This window comes from Leptopilina boulardi, unplaced genomic scaffold (genome assembly GCF_019393585.1).
Source record: "Leptopilina boulardi isolate dan_hultmark-lab unplaced genomic scaffold, ZJU_Lbou_2.1 LbouV2_324, whole genome shotgun sequence".
Lineage (NCBI taxonomy): Eukaryota > Metazoa > Arthropoda > Insecta > Hymenoptera > Figitidae > Leptopilina > Leptopilina boulardi.
Window position 1 is genome coordinate 3,295,891 of NW_026137890.1, and position 20,952 is coordinate 3,316,842.

The 20,952-nt window shown below is 27.6% G+C and overlaps 4 protein-coding genes across 8 annotated transcripts; 2 read left to right on the plus strand and 2 right to left on the minus strand.

The window, feature by feature from the left end:
• Positions 1 to 35: 35 nt before the first annotated feature.
• LOC127284428 (endoplasmic reticulum-Golgi intermediate compartment protein 2) lies at positions 36 to 7,045 on the plus strand. 2 transcript variants are annotated; one of them, XM_051309847.1, is made up of 6 exons: positions 36 to 279; positions 354 to 726; positions 791 to 1,041; positions 2,207 to 2,467; positions 2,578 to 2,687; positions 6,867 to 7,045. In XM_051309847.1, exons 1-6 carry the CDS (start codon positions 177 to 179, stop codon positions 6,897 to 6,899), a joined length of 1,131 nt encoding a protein of 376 aa, XP_051165804.1. In that variant the 5' UTR covers positions 36 to 176; the 3' UTR covers positions 6,900 to 7,045. The 2 variants fall into 2 exon arrangements, with proteins under 2 accessions (XP_051165804.1, XP_051165803.1); XM_051309846.1 differs by lacking the exon at positions 6,867 to 7,045 and having other exon boundaries at positions 2,578 to 2,827.
• On the minus strand, positions 4,452 to 16,355 carry LOC127284432 (uncharacterized). 4 transcript variants are annotated; one of them, XM_051309854.1, is made up of 6 exons: positions 16,051 to 16,355; positions 5,602 to 5,676; positions 5,373 to 5,531; positions 5,136 to 5,289; positions 4,898 to 5,034; positions 4,452 to 4,822 (listed from the first exon to the last, which is right to left on the minus strand). In XM_051309854.1, exons 2-5 carry the CDS (start codon positions 5,674 to 5,676, stop codon positions 4,919 to 4,921), a joined length of 504 nt encoding a protein of 167 aa, XP_051165811.1. In that variant the 5' UTR covers positions 16,051 to 16,355; the 3' UTR covers positions 4,452 to 4,822; positions 4,898 to 4,918. The 4 variants fall into 4 exon arrangements, with proteins under 4 accessions (XP_051165811.1, XP_051165812.1, XP_051165810.1 ...); XM_051309855.1 differs by lacking the exon at positions 16,051 to 16,355 and adding an exon at positions 7,484 to 7,504; XM_051309853.1 differs by lacking the exon at positions 16,051 to 16,355 and adding an exon at positions 6,405 to 6,524.
• Positions 7,045 to 13,743, plus strand: LOC127284425 (puromycin-sensitive aminopeptidase). Its single transcript, XM_051309843.1, has 4 exons — positions 7,045 to 7,194; positions 7,553 to 7,797; positions 10,160 to 10,310; positions 11,094 to 13,743. Exons 1-4 carry the CDS (start codon positions 7,069 to 7,071, stop codon positions 13,209 to 13,211), a joined length of 2,640 nt encoding a protein of 879 aa, XP_051165800.1. The 5' UTR covers positions 7,045 to 7,068; the 3' UTR covers positions 13,212 to 13,743.
• LOC127284435 (protein extra-macrochaetae) lies at positions 14,090 to 14,784 on the minus strand. The gene has a single exon (XM_051309857.1). The coding sequence runs from the start codon at positions 14,436 to 14,438 to the stop codon at positions 14,139 to 14,141; it is 300 nt and encodes a 99-aa protein (XP_051165814.1). The 5' UTR covers positions 14,439 to 14,784; the 3' UTR covers positions 14,090 to 14,138.
• Positions 16,356 to 20,952: the final 4,597 nt, after the last annotated feature.

Sequence of the window (20,952 nt, forward strand, 5' to 3'; positions counted from 1 at the left end):
ATTCAAATTCGAAGAGTCGATTCCGGAATCGAGTTCTTGAGGGTCGATAATCGATTCTTGTTTATTTTGACGTTAGCAGAAACAATAATATTTGTCCACGTCTAACAAAACTCGTTTTTTATGTTGTTATTAAAAAAAATTATTTTTTACGTACAATTAATAAATTATTTTAAATAATGTTACGAAGAAGAAAAATCAATTTTACTAATGTTAAAAGTTTGGATGCATTTCCAAAAATTGCCGAACATTATACTAAACAATCGGCAGTGGGTGGTACTTGTAAGTGAATTTTTAAACAAAATACTACTGTTTTCTATTAACTAGAGAGTATTATAAATTTTTAAAAATTTCAGTTTCAGTGATAACATTTTGCATAATTGTATATTTAATTACTGCAGAAACATGGTATTTTCTTGATAGTAAACTTAAATTCAAATTTGTACCTGATACAGAAATAAATACAAAATTAAAGATAAATATTGATATAACGGTTGCAATGCCATGTGATCGTATTGGTGCCGATATATTGGATTCGACAAATCAAAATTTTCATCACTTTGAAAAACTTAAAGAAGAAGATACATGGTGGGATTTATCTCATGAGCAACGCTCTCATTTTGATGCGTTAAAAACAATGAATTTATATTTTCGTGAAGAATATCATGCAATACACGATCTTCTATGGAAATCTAATCAAATTGCATTGCTTAGCGAAATGCCAAAACGGTAAATAAAAATGTGAGCTGAGATTTTTACTCTTGTGATAACTTTTCATATTATTTTATTATAGATCACACGAACCTAATTATCCTCCAGATGCTTGTCGAATTCATGGAAGTTTAAGTATTAATAAAGTATCAGGAAATTTTCACATAACATCTGGAAAATCATTATCATTACCGGGTGGTCATATACATATTTCAGCATTTGTCAGCGAGAATGAATATAATTTTACTCATAGAATTAATAGATTTTCATTTGGTGAACCAAGTCCTGGTATTATTCATCCATTGGAGGGAGAAGAAAAAGTAACTAATGAAAGTGAGTTTATTATTTTCTCAGGGTGTCTAGCCACCTGGAATTTCTTGAATACCTGGAAAAGTTCTTGAATTTTTTTTGGGTCCTGGAATTTCCTATTTCGTGTTAGAATTTTTTCCAACCGCGTTTATAAACACAAAATTTGGTAACATTTTTTAAGCAAAATACGACTTTTTTTAGTATAAAATTTACATCTTCCAAAACTGAATTATTAAATGAATATTAACTAGAATTCTTCGTAAAATTAATTATATACAATAATTTTAATCAAGTTCTTTAAAACCTCTTTTATCTAAAAAAATTTTTCAAATGAAAGTTCTTTCAAATTCAATTATCGTCTAAATTTTGTAAAAAAAAATCATCAATTAAAAATGAAAGTTTCGATTTAATATCTGAAATTCAATTATTTCTAAAAACTTTAACTTTAAATCTTCAAGAATTTAATTACTTCTAAAATTCTTCGGAAAATGAATTATTTTTAATAAATTTAATCAACATTTTCAAAAATTTAATTTTTTTAAAAACATTTTTCAATTCAAAATTCTCTAAAATTCAATTATTATTATCAATAGCTTGTAAAAGAAATCTTCAGCAATTTAAATTTACAAAAATATTATTTACAAATCTCCAAAAATTCATTTACTTTTGTAAATGTTAACTGCAGCTTTTTTAAATTTTAATTATTTTTTCTAAATTCATTTTTTTTCAATAATACTTTATTTGAGTTCTTCGAAAATTTAATTATTTAAAACATTTTCTAAATTTTTGAATACGAATAATTTGCATAAATCAGATCAGAAAATTAATAAAACTTATTTAATTTCTAATAACAATTGTTTGATAATAATAATATATTTATTATCTAATTGTATTTATTAAAAATCGACTTTTTCGACTTTTTTTGTAATTTTATGTTTTTCTTCCCTTAAATTCGATCCGAGGCCTAAAAATACCAAAAATTAAATTAATAGTTTATAATGAAAAAAGATTAAAAATTATTCAATCTTGTGCATTTAATGTATTTTTGTCATTAAAATTTATTAAAATAGTATACCTGGAAAAAAATTTTTTACCTGGAAAAGTCATGGAATTTTATTTGGAAAAAGTGCTAGACACTCTGTTTTCTCTACATTTGATAGAATTTTAATTGCATTAATTTTCTTTCTAGGTTCAATATTGTTTCAATATTTCATAGATGTTGTACCAACTGATATTGATATATTATTACGAAAAACAAAAACATTTCAATATAGTGTAAAAGATCATGAAAGACCAATTAATCATAATAAAGGACAACATGGAATTCCTGGAATATTTTTTAAATATGACACAAGTGCTTTGAAAGTAAAAGTTTTTCAACAAAGAGATTCATTATATCAATTTTTTATAAAATTGTGCGCTACTGTAGGTGGAATTTATGTAACAAGTGGTGTGTACCATAAAACTATTTATTACTTTTTTTTTTTGTTTTTGAAACAGCAAAATCGTCAATTATTGCACGAAATCATAAAAATTGATATTTTTTTATTATTATTGCAGGTCTAATTAATAATTTAGTGCAATTATTTTGGAAAACCATTTTTTGCCATCAAGAAGCGGAGCCAAAAGCTGTTAAAACAACAACAACAGCAACAAATTCAAAATCTCCGGTGAGTATCGACAAAGGAATATCCAATTCTATCAATTTATTAAATGTTACAACACCTGAAATAGCCAATGATGTTGTATTTAAACCACAATGAAAAATAAATTGAGCAATAAAATGAAGAATTTCAGATATGAATCGAAATCATTAAGAAGTTAAATTTTTTTTTAATATTATATACGTTTATACATCAAAAATAGAGTTATCAAACATTTTAAAATACATTCTTTCGTTTATAGATAGAGTATTACATAAAGTTTTTTTAAAAAATATTTTCATAAATAAATAATTTCTTGTAGACAATATCTCTTAAATATAATAATATTGTAAATAATTGTACATTCTAACATTTTGTGCGTTTATGTAAATGGCACTTGAGGAAAAATTGGAAATTATTTTTTACATTATTAATGGGTCAAACCATTATATTTCAACTAAAGTGGTCGCTGACTAATTTTTAAAAATTATAATACTTTGCAGGAATGATTTTGAAGTTATCAAGATCACGAAATGAAAAGAATTTTATTAAAAATTTAAATATTTATTGTAAAATATGAATTTAAAGTATATGAGGTGCTAAAAACTGTCAATTTTTTAGCCATTAGAAAATATGCAAAAAAACATAGAATTTACCATAAAAATAAAAAAAAATTATTGGAATTTACTAAGAATGAATAAATTTATCATTATCAATTGATATAATTATTTAAAGATGTGAAGTAATATATAAAATATGATTTCCAAGTGCACCTGTCAAATAACCTAATTTTGCGATTTTTATTCATTAATTATAAAAAATAGAAAACATTAAATTAAATAAAAACTTACCAAATATGAAGTTCTTGCCATAAACTTTTAGAATTTCTTTGCACTTTTCTTCTTTTCTATTCATAAGTATGAAAAATTTAAAAAATAAAATAGCTACTTTGTCTATTTTCACTATTTTTGAAAGTCAATAACTTTCTTGGAGAAAAATGAAAAAATATGGGGTTTCGAAAATTATTTAAATACACACTACATATACATTCACTGAAAATTTCGCATTGGTCCCGAAGCTATTTTCGAAGATAAAGTAAATTAAAAATTTCGTATTTTTTAGGCTATATGGACATGGATTTTAAATCAATGTGAAGGTGGTTCACTGGTGACGACAAACTTCACATTGATTTAATACCTTTAAAACCCATGTCAATATAGCCTAAAAAATACGAAATTTTTAATTTACTTTATCTTCGAAAATAGCTTCGGGACCAATGCGAAATTTTCAGTGAATGTATATGTAGTGTGTATTTAAATAATTTTCGAAACCCCATATTTTTTCATTTTTCTCCAAGAAAGTTATTGACTTTCAAAAATAGTGAAAATAGACAAAGTAGCTATTTTATTTTTTAAATTTTTCATACTTATGAATAGAAAAGAAGAAAAGTGCAAAGAAATTCTAAAAGTTTATGGCAAGAACTTCATATTTGGTAAGTTTTTATTTAATTTAATGTTTTCTATTTTTTATAATTAATGAATAAAAATCGCAAAATTAGGTTATTTGACAGGTGCACTTGGAAATCATATTTTATATATTACTTCACATCTTTAAATAATTATATCAATTGATAATGATAAATTTATTCATTCTTAGTAAATTCCAATAATTTTTTTTTATTTTTATGGTAAATTCTATGTTTTTTTGCATATTTTCTAATGGCTAAAAAATTGACAGTTTTTAGCACCTCGTATACTTTAAATTCATATTTTACAATAAATATTTAAATTTTTAATAAAATTCTTTTCATTTCGTGATCTTGATAACTTCAAAATCATTCCTGCAAAGTATTATAATTTTTAAAAATTAGTCAGCGACCACTTTAGTTGAAATATAATGGTTTGACCCTAATAGACAGTTAATACAAAAATTTGCAAATTTTTTCTTTTTGCAAAGTTAAAAAATATAGATCTAAATAAATTATTAAATACATTCACGATATAAAAATAATGTTATTAAATCGCTTTTTCTCCAAAATGAGATTCAACTAATTTTTTTTTTTTTTTTGCTGATTATAAAAAGCAGGATTAATTTTTTTTTATTATGCTCAGATCTCAAAATATAAAATTTAATCAGTTCAAGTTTAAGTTGGTGTGGCACTTCTGGAAAATAAAAGAAATTTTTTTTAAATAGGGGAAAAAAGGATTTGAAATAATTTTTACAAAATGTAAACAAACCTTGCATTTTTGAAAATACAATTAGGGGCGCTGATAATTGTAAGGTTTTCCGTATGGTCCTATTTTGGTACTCATTTTTTCAATTTTTAATTGATTATAATAACTATTTACCACAAGCCAAGCATAAGCGCAGAGAACTGAAAATTTTAAAAACGAATCTAAAGAATCCTTTAAAAAAGAATCGATGAGTTTTAATAAAAAAAATAATTTTTTTTTAATTAAATAATATAAATCTTACCATTAAATATTAGACCAAGAATTAAACAAATAACTCCTTCCAGTATGTGTTTTTGAAGAAAAAACATAATTGAGGTATAAAGAACACTTATGAATATTCCAGGAATGGCAACCATTGTCAATGTAACCCATGGTAGCATAAATAAAGTTTTCCGCTGAAAATAGAAAATAATATTTGAAAATTTATTCAAGTTTTTTCAAATTTCAATTTTTTTTATTTCTTTTTTTTAACACTCACCTTTAGTGCACCGATAATTAAAAGTGTTGAATATAATATTGTCATACACAAAAATATGGTAAAAATTATACGAGCTATATTTTTATCTACATTGATAATTATAGTTTTCCAATCAGCATTCACAGTGAAAAGAACAATAATTGTTAAAATTGTTAATACCTAAAAAGAAGAAAAAAGTGTATTGAGTTACGAATTAATTTTTTTTTTATTTATTTGTAAAAATACTTACTATACTGCATACTCCACTAAACAATGTGCCTGTCTTTAAGGACCAAATCCCAAGAAATGATTTAACCTTCAACATCTTGAAATAATTAAAAATTAAATTGTAATTTAATTAATTTAAAAATATTTGATTAATCGGACTCAAAAAACGCTGATTTTATGTAAATATTTATTTATTCATATTTATGTAAAAAAATCATCCCTTTAGCTTTTATAAACTTATTGTAAATGCATATATACTTATTGAATGAGAGAGCGACTTTATGAATTAAAATAAGTGAATTCTCTCACACATTCAGATTTAGAATTTGATATATAGCATTCACTGTTAAATTGTAAGTCACTGAAAAACCATACGTAACTTCTAAATATAGATAATCTGATGTTAAAAAATATTCCTAAAATCTACATTTACATTTATGAATAAATATAATTTTTTTTAATTATTTTTAAAAGAAAAATAAAAAAAAATTTATATTTATATTTAATTATGCTGAATACTAAAAAAAAATTAAATAAAATATTACAACATATTAAAAATTTTACTTTACATATCAATTGTATATATAACATACATGTAAACATTAGCATAACGTTACAGCGCAATTTGATGCATTAAATGTGTCAAGTTCAGTATATAACTTATATTACTACTACTATTACCTACTTTTCAAATTATTTCAATATTTTTACTTTTTTATAAAGTAAAAATAAAACACACACAATGCTGGATAATTAAATTAATAATTATATGTATTAAAATAAAAAAAAGACGAATTTAAAACTGAGAAAGAAAGCAATATATACTTTTTGTTTCACAAGATGAAAAGAAACTGTGCCAAGAACAGCAGTGCACACTCATACACTTTCAGACTCATACGGTTATAAATACACCTACGTAAACCTCCCACACTTGCAATAAGCACACCTTTTCCCCATGCTTATGTTATTGCTGATGAGAAAGTTATTAAACATATGTTATTTTTATCATATTTATAATATTATTGTTTACTAACATATGTTTGTATATACGTATTTTTAAATTTGATTTTGAAAATTAATTTAAAAATTCAAATCAGAGAAATATTTAGCTCTTTCAATTTTTAAATTTTCAAATTTTGATATTGTTTTTAATAAAAATGAATAATCGCTGTTTTCTTCTTTAGCATTATAATAATGAAATTTATATTAACAAATGTAGGTTATAAATTAGAAAAGGTCGTATAATCATTTAAAAAATCAAAATTTAAATAGTCATTACTTTTTCAGGATTTAAAAAAAAATTTACAAGACCCATATTAAGGCATGCGCGCGTAGATATCCATGCCCTTAATATTGATCTATATTGTCCAAGCGCATCGTGTGCCAGTAGGACATAACAAACGATGTTGAGAGGTGTGGCATAATTATTTTAAAAAACTTGTACTTATTTAATAATAATAATAAAGTAGATATCGAAAACGTATTGAAAATGTCTGTCAAGAAGAAAGAGTTTCAAAAATTGCCCGTGGATATTTGTCCGTTCCATTATGAAATCTCATTGGAACCCGATTTAACCAAATTTACTTGTGAAGGAGAAGTAAATATACATGTTGATGTAAGTTTTTTTGAAAATAATTTCATTCTTTTTTATATTTTATTTTTTATAAAAATAATTTGCATAAAAATAATAATTCAAACTAAACTTGTATTATTTGTTGTAAATTGACAAAGACATACATATGGTAAATGCTGACTTGCATAGTTTCAAAATAAAACATTTTTTTTCGTAGTAAATCAAAAATGAAATTAAGTATTCTTTTTGTAAAGAAGGAATTAATTTAAATAAGAACATTTAAAAAAAAACAATTAAATTTGAAGTAGATGAGAAAAAGTGGAAAACTAACCTCAAAATCAAATATGTCACGTGTATATATTGTTAATTTTTTATTATTTATTTTTTCTTTATAAAATAGGTGAAGAATTCGACAAATGTTGTTGTTTTAAATTCAGTTGATATTGAGTTTAAATCGATTAATTTTCATACACTTGAAGGAAAATTAATTTCCTCAAAGAACATATCAGTTGACAATGAAGAAGAAACGGTTACAATTGAATTTATGGAAAAACTTGCACCGGGACGTTCAGGTTATTTAGGTATCAAATATCAAGGAATAATTAAAGATAATATGAAAGGACTATACCGAAGTAAATATACTGGGTAAGTTATAAAAATCTTTATTTGGGACATTCTTCGTCAGATTTTCATTCAACATTTTTTTTTGTATTGAAACAATTTTTTTCGAATTCTATATTGGAAAAAAAGAAATACTTGTTTTTTTATTTTTTTATTTGATGAAAATTACAAAAGTTACGATTTTTTTAAAATTTCGCCACTTCAGAAGTAGACGACTTTTGAAACACATTTTTGTCTGTTATAATTGAGGATAAATAATAAAATAATATATGAAAATTATTCGTTTTTTTTTTTAATATTTCAAATATATAATAAAAAAATAACGTTTATAAAACGAAAACGTTAAAAAAAATTGTCTAAAAGGTGACTTTTCTCAAAACCGAAGTAATCGATTTTCGATTTTCTTTTTTTATTACAATCATTGACAAATAAGAAAATTTTTCTCTCTTATGACAAAGTGGTGTTCTTTAGGGTTTAAATGATATTCAAAATTATTTCAGTCGTTGCACAAAATTTATATAATGAAATTAAGAAATGAAAACATTTCAAAACTTCATTTCATTAGTATGTCATTTGTTCTGTTCTGTAATTGAAGGTTAATTTTTAACAAGTGTAAAAGTCAAATAAAAATTAGCTAATTTTTTATTATTTGTACGTGATGACAAGTATGGATGTTGCAATCCTTTTAAATTGGAAGTATATTTTTAATTAAATTAGTTTATTATATTTACTTGCATTAAAAATTATTTATATTTGTTATTAAATAAATAAACAGCTCTAAAATTTAATCCGATTTATTAATTATAAAATTGATTAAAATTAAATTATACGATTGTAAGCTAAAAGTACTTAAATTTTATTTCTTGAATGAATTATTAAATAGTTGGTCATTTATCGCACATCAATTTTTTGTAACATAATTTAAAAGGATTGCAACAGCAACAGAAAAATTGTATTGAAGTCATCGAATTTAAATAATAAAAAAATTGCGAATTTTCATTTTAATTTTATACTTGTTAAAAAATTAACATTTAATTACAAAACAAAACAAATGCCATACGAATGAAATGGAGTTTTGAAGTGCTTTTAATTCTTAATTTCATTATGTAAATTATGTGCAACGACTGAAATAATTTTCAACATCATTTGAAGGGTAGAATGACAAAAGGGGACAAGCGCCAATTCACTGTTTTTACAGGAAGTGAAAAAAAACATATTTAAAAATTCTGCAGGTAATTTAAAAAGAAACAAATAAAACCGTTTCGAGATATTAATTATGTTTTCATAAATAAACAACAATTTGTTCAAATAAACCTACATATTAACGAGAAAAATAAAAAGAAAATGTGGTGCTTTAAGGTTATATCGACTGCGCACATTTTCTTTAAACATTAATTGTGAAAAAATATACAATTTAAAGAAAAACTGGAAAATTTTTTTTTTCTATTCAATTGTCGAGTTGAATGAAAAAAAAATTTGCTGGAAAAAAATTGTTGGTTTTCGAAAAAACTATGAATTAAGTTCTTGCTTTGCAATCGAACAAGATGTCATTTTTAAATTTAATTGTTAAGAATTATTATAATTATGAAAATAGTTAAAAACTAATAACAAAATGATATTAAAACAATATTAATCAAATTAATAATTTATTATTAATATTATTATTATTTTGATTAATATTGTTTTTTTATTTATTTTAATTTCGTTAAAAGCAATGTTTTTAACCTTATTAAATTATTCATTTTGTTTTTCAATCAAATTGTAATGAATTAAATTTGAGGCTATTTTATGATTTTAATATTATTTATTAAAAACTCATTTAAAAACGCAATTAAAAAAAATCCTTTTACAGAAGGATAAGCATAAGCGAGAAAAGTTTCCTTATTTGTCAATGAATGTAATAAAAGAAAAAAATCAAAAATCGATTACTACGGTTTTAAGAAAAGTCACTTTTTAGACTTAATTTTAATTTTTTAAGCGTTATTTTTTTATTATATATTTGAAATATTAAAAAAAACGAATAATTTTCATATATTATTTTATTATTTATCCTCAATTGAACCGACGGATCGTAGAAGGGCATATAGGCCATGCTAAATACATTGCGTATATGCCCTTCTACGATCCGTTGGTTCAATTATAACAGACAAATATGCGTTTCAAAAGTCGTCTACTTCTGAAGTGGCGAAATTTAAAAAAATCATAACTTTTGTAATTTTCATAAAAAAAATAAAAAAACAAGTATGTATTTTTTTTCCCATATAGAATTCGAAAAAAATTGTTTCAATCCAAAAAAAATTTTGAATGAAAATCTCACGAAAAATGCCCCATTTGCCAAATTGATGAAAATTATTCTGTTATTGTTACAAATAATATTGTTTCATAGAATTAATGGTGAAAGTAAATATGCAGCAGTTACACAATTTGAATCATCAGATGCAAGACGTTGCTTTCCTTGTTGGGATGAACCAGCGCATAAATGTACTTTTGATATAACATTAAAAGTGTCTATTGGTCTCACAGCATTGTCAAATATGGTACGTATAAATAAAACAAAAATTTGATTCAGGGCTGCAATGATTTAAATCAAAAGGTTTTTGACATTAAAATCATGATTTAAATCAAAAAGATTCTTGAATTAAATTTTTTAAAAATATTTATTTGTAAATAAAAATCATTGTTCTTATTAATAAAGCCTTTTAAAATAAGCGCGCTTTTTATATCGAATGAGGTTTATGGAATCGTGGAAAAGAAGCATTTAAATATATTGAATAGATTATTATCAGTTTCTGCTAGTTCAGCTGACATTGAGCGTTATATTTTTCACTTTCAATTTGGTACATTCAAAACTTAGGAATGCATTAGGAACCGAGAAGGCTGAAATATTAGTATTTTTATTTAAAGTATTAAATTTAAAAAAATAAAAAAGATATTGTTACAATTAATGTCAAAAATATCAGAGTATATAGATTATGAGTTTTTATTAGTTAGATAGAAGATGTTTAATGATTAAAAATAAGTATTTTATTTTTGAGCTAAAAAAAAAATAAAATATAAGTATTCTGTAACAGCGTCATAAGTTTTTAAAAAAGATATTTTTATTATTAAAGTTTATGTACGTAGTATATGTATAAAAAATTTTCAAAATAAAAACGATATAAAAAATTGAAATTATTTTATACACTTATTTTATAATAATTTAATAATAAACATTTAAAAAGTAGCATTAAAAAAATTTTGATTTAAATAAAAAAAATTATGATTTTTATCAGCCCTAATTTGATTAAAGTATTTAATTAAATTAAATTTACCTTTTTCAGCCCATTAAGTCGAGAACAAATATTAATTCATCATTGGAAAAATTGGAATTCGAAACAACGCCAAAAATGTCAACTTATCTTGTAGCTGTTGTAATTGGAGAATTTGATTATGTGGAAAATAAAACTAGTGATGGAGTTGTTGTTAGAGTTTACACGCCAATAGGAAAGAAAGAACAAGGTGAATTTGCTCTTGAAGTTGCGACAAAAGTTCTTCCCTACTATCATAATTACTTTGGAATATCGTATCCACTGCCAAAAATGGATTTAATAGCTATTGCTGATTTCTCATCGGGCGCCATGGAAAATTGGGGACTGGTAACTTATAGAGAAACATGTTTATTAGTCGATCCACAAAATACATCAACTGTGAGAAAACAATACATAGCTTTGGTCGTTGGTCATGAATTGGCTCATCAATGGTTTGGTAATCTTGTAACAATGGAATGGTGGGATGATTTATGGTTAAATGAAGGTTATGCATCATTTGTTGAATTTCTATGTACCGAATTTCTATTTCCTGAATATGACATTTGGACACAATTTGTAACTGATATTCACACTAGAGCCTTAGAATTAGATGCTCTCAGAAATAGTCATCCAATTCAAGTTCCAGTTGGTCATCCATCCGAAATTGATGAAATATTCGATGATATTTCTTACTGTAAAGGCGCAAGTGTTATAAGAATGTTACATTCATATATTGGCGATGATGATTTTAGAAAAGGTATGAAATCATATTTGACGAAATATTCTTACGCTAATGCAAAAACAGATGATTTGTGGTCATCATTAGAAGAAGTTGCCAATAAACCAGTTCGTTCTGTTATGCCAACATGGACTAAACAACAAGGTTTTCCTCTAGTTCAAGTTGAACAACGTCGAGAAGAAAATAATGTTATTGTGACATTCCGACAAAAAAGATTTCTCCCTGATAATTTAATGGGAGATGATGCGGAAAATTATTTATGGAGTATTCCATTGAGAGTGAGTACTGCTCAAAATCCTGATAAATTATTAGATAATATATTATTAAGTGAAGAGACACAACAACTTGTAATTAAAGATGTGCCAAAAGAAACGTGGATTAAAATAAATACAGGAACAATAGGTTTTTACAGAACTGTTTATAGTTCCGATATGCTTCAACTTTTTCAACCGGCAATTAAAAATCGTACATTACAACCACTCGATAGGTTAGGTCTTCTTGATGATTTATTTGCTATTACACAAGCTGGCCATAATGAAATATCCACAACCAATGTACTTGAACTTATGCAAGCTTTTCAATTTGAAGATAATTATACCGTTTGGTGTACAATTCTCAATTGTTTGACTAAAATAGGTCAATTAATTTCGCATTTAAATAATCTTGACAGTGCATTTAAAGCCTTTGGTCGTTCTTTATTACGAGATATTAGCGCGAAATTAGGATGGGAGGCAAAAACAAATAATGAAAGTCATTTGGATACACTGTTGAGACCGCGCATTTTGGGAAAATTAGTTTCATTAGGAGATGAAGATACAATTTGTGAGGCGAAAAAAAGATTTGCTTTACATATTACGGGGGAAAAAATTGTACCAGCCGATTTACGTAGTGTTGTTTATCGAGCTGTTTTGTCAACATGCACATCAGTTGATGGTGATAATGAAATTTTTGAAACAATGCTTAAATTATATCGCGAAAGTGATTTACATGAAGAGAAAGATAGAATATTGGCAGCACTTGGTGCAGTGAAAGATGAAAAATTATTGGCTAGAGTATTAAAATTTTCAATGGGCGATGAGGTACGTGCACAGGATTCTGTATTTGGAATTACATCAGTAACAATGACTTATCAAGGTCGTATGTTGGCTTGGGAATTTTTAAAAGAAAAATGGGATATATTATTGGATCGTTATAAAGGTAGTTATTTATTAACACGTTTAGTGAAATCAATTACGGAAAATTTTGTAACCAATGAAAAAGCAGAAGAAATTGAACAATTTTTTGATAAACAACAAAAAACTGCCGTTGAGCGTACCGTTCAACAAAGTGTCGAAAGTATTCGTTTAAATGCTGCCTGGCTAACACGCGACATGGAAAAAATACAAGAATTTTTAAAATCTAATGCAGCATGAAAAATCTAACATTTGTACCATATCCGCATAATATATACCAATGTACTTTGCAAAATGTTTACACAAAAAAAATGGGCCACGGATAAAATAAATAAAAAAAAAAATTAGAACAAAGTTTTTTTATTCAGCATTTAAAAAATGTCCCACGCGCATCTTTTTTTCATGTATTTATTGATGCGCAGAACTCAATAAGAATTGCATTTTATTTAATTATTATAATAATAAAAAACATTACTAATAAATAAAAACTATACTATAGAAAATAATATAATAAAAATTAAGAACAAAAATTTCGAAAATTATATGAATATTATGAGAGAAAAAAAATACATGGTTCTTCTGATTCAATACAATTGCGCATTGGATCAATATATGATGTTTACAAATTTAATATCGAAAAAAATGACACATTTGAAGGAAATAATATAAAACTTTAGATGACATTTTTTTTTAGATATATTTTTATTCTATAAGAATTTTTGCGACATATATACAGTGTAAAAATATTTTTCAAAATATTAAAAAAAAACAATTATAATAATACAACAAGATTCTCAAGTATATATCCAACTTATTTACAACAATTAATGATTTAAAGATACAAATATTTTATCCATTTCTATTCCAAACTAACTTGAAATAATGAAAGAAAACGCAATTTTACGTCTACTACATATTTTACACAAAAGTGTATGTTATTAATTTAAAAATGCTCTAAATTTTATTGTACATATTATCATATGTAAATAATAATACACCATTCAAAATTAAAAGGTTACACACATACCTACATACATTTATGAATGTCAATAAATAGTAATATATGTAGATTAATTCAACAAAATATCACAAAAGCTTCATTATTGTTTTTTTTCATGAAAAAAAAACTGCACAAATGTTTTTTTTTTGACAAAAATTGTCAAATTTTCACTGATGGTCCATAATGGAATGAAGACATTCCTGTTTGTGAACATTACTTGTTTCTTCTAATGTTGTTTGTAAAATACAAATATATTCAATTACTCTTTGAATAACTTGTAATTTGGAGAGTTTCCGCTTTCTTGGCATATCGGGAACAAGTGATTGTAATTTTGTTAAATAAGCTGCAACTTGTTCTGCTTCGAGATCACGTCGTGTCCCATTTATTTCAAGACTATTGTGTAAAACACCTCTTGATGAAGGTGGAACACGACCTCCAGCTGATGGACTTATGACCATGGCTTTCATGATAATTTTTTATGCAAACAATTATCAAAATAAAATAACTTTTTTTTTCACTGCGACGATGACGTTTTTTTTAATAGTCAAATCAAGTTAACATAATGTTTAGTAGCATTACGCGCTAAAATTCAATTAAATAATAAACAATTAAGCTTGAAAATCCAAAATTAACCGGAGAAGATACAAGCTTAAGCAGCGAATCACTACTGATCAGTGATCACTATACACGGCATATGAAGCATACGCCCCACACCTGTACTTTTGTATAAATAAGCGACCGCATCCCCTCTATTTTCACAATCGCTATAGAACAAGAACATTCCTCTCCTAAATCGCGCGCAAACGCCGCAATATTTTTCTATAAAAACAGCCCAAAAAGTGATTTATTTCAAAAATTAACATTTTGTTTTTGAAAATTTAAATTTTTCATCTCATTTCTAATTTAAATTTTCAGTTTAAAATAAATATTTACAGATTATTAAAATTATTATTATTATTACAACATTAGAAAATAAACATTCTTTAAAATATTTTCCCTCTTGAACTCTATAAATATAAAAAAAAAATGTAAAACGACAAAAAGAAACAATGATTCTTCAATAATAATTGAGACTCTAAAATATACTTGGCAGGAATTTTTAAAAATGAAAAATTAGATTTAAAAGAAATATATGCGGCCAGACGACACGATCATAGTACATTCATGAGGTAAGAATGGTTAGAAGGCATCAAATTCAAAAGAGGAAGAAGAAGGGAAGCAGCGACACCGATACATTCCAGGGAGGCGCCTTCGAGTCTCGTGAACACCTGCACATTCAGCTGAATCACGGCGCCAACTAAAACTTGTTTCTCACATACTTAAATGTGTATACATACAATCTGCAGTACTCTCTGACTCTTTCAATTTTCGATACCTTACAAAACAGAATTTCGTTCAAAAACTCACAATTCTGTGAGTGACACGCCTTTTTCGACCTTTTAGCGTTTTTTTTATGTTAAAAATTTAAGGAACATCAAATAAATAACATTTCATTTAATATAAATGAGATTTTTTAAATTTAAAGGGAATCTCACTTAATAAAATCAATTTTTATAACGAATTTCATTTTTTTACTCCAATAATTGTAAAAGTTTAAAAAGCGGATTTCTGTGATTTTCAGATAAAACCTTAAGTTTTAGAAACTAAATTGCATTGAATAAGTAAATGTTTGTTTAAACAAATTGTCTAAACGTCCGGCTAGACGGACATCAAGAAACGTCTAAATGTCCGTCTATATCCACCCGACTTTGTCCGCAGAAAACTTTCGGGCATTTCCAACTCCCCCTTCCTCCAAGGTTTCTTTAAAATATACGTTGACGGACAAAATTGTCAAAAATTATTTTGTCCGTCTAGTCGGACGAATAGACGCAGCGTTGTTTAAAAATCAGTATTTTATCTTTGAAAACGCCTTGATAGTTGATTTCTTTAAAAAATTTTATAATAGAAAATTACATGTCCTGATAGTACGATCGGCTGAATAGTTTTTTCTTCCAGAGCAGGAAACTTAAATCAATAGAGTTTTGTAAACACTGACTGAAAAAAATGTTTTATGTAAATTAAAAAAACTGAAAAAAATACCTCGCAGTGACGTTATATCGATATCACACATTTTATGTCTTGTTCAGTTTTCTATAAGTCAATATTGATTTTCCTCCTTTTATTATCCAACTCTTGTTTATTTTTTTTCTTTTGATAATCACCTGTTCCATGATTACGTATTATTCAAGGTTATTAATGACAATAAGTACAAATTATTAATACACTTTTTTCTTTTTCATCGAGATGGCAAATTTTAACCTCCAATAAAATAATTCTTTACAAAAATTAATTATACTTGTTTTTCAATGATTTTTAATCTTTTTGCTAATTTGTTTATGTCTATTCATCATCTAGGCTGTATTCACAATGAACTATGTTTATACGGTGTATTTTAATGTAAATAGATGGAGCTATCTAGTTTAGTTTCCATGCGTTACAAAACGCATGCGTTGGCTTTATACTGGGATGCTCCCTGTATATCTCGCCATGATCCGGTAGGTAGAAAGCGGTTACTCAAACGTATAGGTATTTCCAAAATCGGACTCACGTAGAGTCATTTATATTGAAGCGGAGCGGGAAATTTAAATTAGGTTATATGCTTAAATTGGTTTCCTTTAAAAAGTCGAAGATATGTGAAATAATTGTAGGTGAGGGGTTAGAAAGAAACATGTCACTACAGAAAGGAGCGATGCACTTAAAAGTTTTTGAAAGACGTCGAATTAATTTTGGTCGAAAATTATCATATCTTGAACAGTTCCAAAGAACATGTTCGAGATCTTCATTTATTTCAGGGTTGCAGGGGCAAGCTGGGGAGTTAACGATGTTTTTTCTGAATAGGCTCTCTTTAAGAGAGTGGTGATTACTTCTCATCCGGCATATTGACACAATTTTTTGTCTTTCCGCATAAAATGTTGCGAACCATGGCTTCGTGCGAGGTTTGTAGAAACGTTCTGTATAGAAGTTTCCAAAATATCTACCTCTTGTTGTAAAATAATCGTGACATTTATCATTCAATTGTTCCCTGAAACAGCTTACGAAATCCGAAGGAGGAAGACCGAAATTCAAAAGAGGAGAATTGCTCGATGCCAGCTTAGCAGCTTCATCTGCTATCTCATTTCCCTCCAAACCTTTGTGGCCTGGGATCCAGGCTAAGATTATATCAAAATGTAGAAGAGTTAAAGAAGCTAATCTGTTTCTAATGAGAAATATTATGTGTGATTTTATGTTATTTGGGTTAGGACATGAAATACTTTTCAGGACACTTAAAGAATCGGAAAAAATGACAACCTTTTTTAAGTTATTTTCTCTGACGTAATCTAAGGTTATTAAAATTGCAAAGGCCTCGATAGTGAAAATAGATGCATAAGCATTCACTTTCCAACTTTGCGTGAGTTGTTCTGATGGGCAAACAGAAGCACATCCTGCCTTGTTTCCATTCTCTGATTTCGATCCATCAGTATAGAAGCACGTATAGTTTCTAAAATTATTGTCTAAAATGTCTTTGAAAAGAAGAGGGGGATTAACTGAATTTTGGATCGAAAAGCCGATATCTGTTACTATTTGAGGTTCGAAAATATGGTCGCTATATGGGAAATCATAGTACGAATAACGAAAGGATTTATTAATGAGATGGCTGAATTCTTTGGCTCTACGATATGCTATTAGGAGGGTGAAGGTGTTTAGGATTCCAAAAGTGTTTCTTTGAGAAGTAATTTCTAATAGATTTTGGATTTTACTAATTAATGGATGATTAGAATTCGACAAAATTTTGATAATGTATTTTTTGGCTAGAAAATCAAACCTGAATTTAAGAGGAGGATCACAAGCTTCCGCCAACATGACGTTAATAGGTGTGGACATTCTATAGCCAAGTGCTAATCTGATGGCTTGGTTTCTAATCTTTTCGAGTTTACTAAATAATGTGTGATTTTTAAAATTGAAAATGTGAGAACCGTATTCCATGCAGCTTCGTATTAGCGCTCTATAAATTGTAAGCAGAATAAAAGGATGAGCTCCCCACCAAATTCCTCGCAGGACCTTTATGATGTTCAGTAATTTTGAGAGCTTTTCAATAAGGAACTTAAAGTGACTATCAAAGGTGAGTTTATAGTCGAGAATAATTCCCAAAAATTTAACTTCAGTGGAGGGAAATATGTGAGCATCGCCTATTGAAAGACAGTAGTTAGGATCTTCTAAATTGATTTTAAGTCTGTTGAAAAGGATTAATTTCGTTTTGTCTGGGCATATTTCCAAACCTCTATCAAAAAGAAATCTCGAGAAAATATTCAAGCAGTTCTGAAGGACTCTTATACAATGAAGGGGATCCCTCGATCTTGCCAAAATGGCAATGTCATCCGCAAACTCAACCAAGGTACATTCAGGTGGAAGAAGGCTGTAAAGTTTACGAGTATAAATGGAGTATAGAATCGGGCTCAAAATACATCCTTGGGGGAGTCCCACTGTGCTAATTCTAGGATCTGTTAGTTCCCCGTTAATGTTAAAATACATATTTTTACACGCAACAGCATTGTAAATAAATTTTGCTATATGTTTCGGTATTCCTAAATCTTTCAGGTCTTTCATTAATATCTGTGGGACAACACTGGGGAAGGCTCCCTTGAGATCAAGAAAAAGACCCGCAGTGACCTCACCCTGTGTGAACCCTGTAAAAATTTCGGTTGAAATAATGGCTAGGTTGTCCGCGCAAGACTTACTTTTGCGAAAACCAAACTGAGAGGGTGATAAATGTAAATGATGTTCCAAGAACCAACTAAGTCTATTAAATATTAATTTTTCCATCAATTTAAGCATACAAGAGGCAAGCGCGATTGGCCGAAATTTGCCTGGAGCAGATTTTGGAATAAAGAAAATTAAGAAATTGTTCCAGGAAGAGGGGAAAGTGCCTGAAGAGAGGATATTGTTGAAAATATCCAACAAAACTAATCTGGATTCCGTAGGGAGTTCAAGGATAATCTTGTTATTTATTTTATCCAATCCTGGAGACGATTTTAGTTTCAGAGATGAGATAGCCATGTTAAATTCCGAAATGTTGAAAGGAGCTTCTAGAAAGTTATTTGAATTAAAATTTTCAGGGAAAGAGTCATGGAAAGTCGTAGGTGGGCACATCTCAATTGTTAATTCTTGTAATTTCTTGATTGTTTCAGTATCTGCTGAGCAAGAAGCAGTAACAGGTTGCGAGAATCTATTTTTGAAGGATCTTATTACTCTCCAGACTTTAGAAATAGATGTGTTCCTATTAAGCGAGTTACAGAAGTTACGGAACGATTTTCTTCTTGACTCGTTTAAAGTTCTTTTAGCTTTTGCTTCACATTTTTTATATTCGAGATAATTTACATAATTGGAAGTTTTCCTAAACTTAATGGAGGCCTCGCGTCTATCCTGAATTGCCTTGTCACAGTCCTCATTCCACCAGGGAGCCGGAATAAACTGTTTGGATTTAGACTTTCCTTTGTTGCTTCCAATTAGATTCGATTGAGATGCCTTTGGTGAAGCGGACAAAACTGCATGATCAACACATTGAACAAATGTATTATAACTCTTAATGGGATCTGTGGAAGGGGATATATCCTCTGCTCTAGAATTTAAAGAATTTTTTAAATTAGTAGAAAACAGATGCCAGTCAGTTTTTTTCAAGTTATATTTGTGGGAATAAAATTTTGATATGGGAATTTGAACATCTAATTTAGTGATCACTGGATAGTGATCACTACCCATGGAGTCATCCCAGACATCCTGCGAAGAACAAATAAAGAGTTGGGAACTAACAAAAGTAAGATCCAGAATTGATTGAGAGTCATTTGGTCTACTCACAAATGTGGTTTTGCCATTATTTAAACAAATAAGATCCGTGTTTTCTAGAGAAGAATATAAGGCCTCACCATTCTGACAAGACCGAGAGCTACCCCACAAGTAATTATGGGAGTTAAAATCTCCTCCTATGAAAATGCGATATGGGTTTTCAGCAAAAGCGGATTGGAAAAAGCGATTCCATGTATTTTCTGAAACCTTTTTACCATCAGAGGGAACTCTGTAAACATTTATAATCAATAATTTTCCTACCGATGTATCAATTGAAATAGATAACGTTTCTAAATTGTTCTCAATATTGAGAATAGTTGAAATTCTAGTAAAATTAATGTTTTTTTTAATTGCAATTGCTAGACCGCCCTTATTAAAGTTCAGTCTATCTGCTCTAACCAGGTTAAAATTCGGGTTTAATGAAAATAGTTTATTTGGCTTTAGAAAAGTCTCGCAGAGAAGTAGGATATCGTAATCTTTAGAAACAGATAAAATGTCGCTTTTTTTGTTTGTGATGCCGCAGCAATTCCATTGCATTATTCGCAAGTTATTCAGATTGTCCATTATTGGGTTTAGAGAATGAGTTGAGGAGGGATGTAAATTCAGCAGAAATATTTTTTAGCAAGATAAATTCCTCTGTATTGGGTGAGAAATCAGTAGAGTAATTCAAAAGTTTAGAGAGATTGGTCATCAAATTATTTATTATTTTAGCCGCAGTGAGATTTTTTGAAGATAAGTTTTTGGAAGAGGGACTCAAGGAGACGGATTGCAATGAATTGTCATTGAGTGATTGGAGTTGACTGCCAGAGAACAAGATATTTGTTGAATTCTTTCTTCCTTCATGAGGATGAAGAGCGAATCCATTCGGGAGAGAACTAGGAAGTCTTGTAGCGTAAAGATGAGAAAATTTTGTATTGTTTTTCGTGTTTTTATGACTTGGAAGATTCTGTTTCGTATTAGAAAAGGTTTGTTTTGTCATGGCAGGATGAGAACTTTTAATCGGAAAGCTAGTAATTCTTTCCGAATAGGAAGTTTGCGATGGAGAAGCTGTGGGAGCAAGAGTGGACGAACATTCTCCCAATTCGGGAAAATTGCTAAAATTAAAGTCAACTAAAGACGCAG

Coding starts and splice junctions, on each gene's coding strand:
- LOC127284432 (XM_051309854.1), bottom strand. CDS start 5,676: ATGTTGAAGGTTAAATCATTTCTTGGGATTTGGTCCTTAAAGACAGGC. Junction 5,532..5,601: donor TTAGTGGAGTATGCAGTATA/GTAAGTATTTTT, acceptor TCTTCTTTTTAG/GTATTAACAATTTTAACAAT. Junction 5,290..5,372: donor TAATTATCGGTGCACTAAAG/GTGAGTGTTAAA, acceptor TTCTATTTTCAG/CGGAAAACTTTATTTATGCT.
- LOC127284428 (XM_051309846.1), top strand. CDS start 177: ATGTTACGAAGAAGAAAAATCAATTTTACTAATGTTAAAAGTTTGGAT. Junction 727..790: donor CTTAGCGAAATGCCAAAACG/GTAAATAAAAAT, acceptor ATTTTATTATAG/ATCACACGAACCTAATTATC. Junction 2,468..2,577: donor TGGAATTTATGTAACAAGTG/GTGTGTACCATA, acceptor TTATTATTGCAG/GTCTAATTAATAATTTAGTG.
- LOC127284435 (XM_051309857.1), bottom strand. CDS start 14,438: ATGAAAGCCATGGTCATAAGTCCATCAGCTGGAGGTCGTGTTCCACCT.
- LOC127284425 (XM_051309843.1), top strand. CDS start 7,069: ATGTCTGTCAAGAAGAAAGAGTTTCAAAAATTGCCCGTGGATATTTGT. Junction 7,195..7,552: donor AAGTAAATATACATGTTGAT/GTAAGTTTTTTT, acceptor TTTATAAAATAG/GTGAAGAATTCGACAAATGT. Junction 7,798..10,159: donor TACCGAAGTAAATATACTGG/GTAAGTTATAAA, acceptor ATTGTTTCATAG/AATTAATGGTGAAAGTAAAT.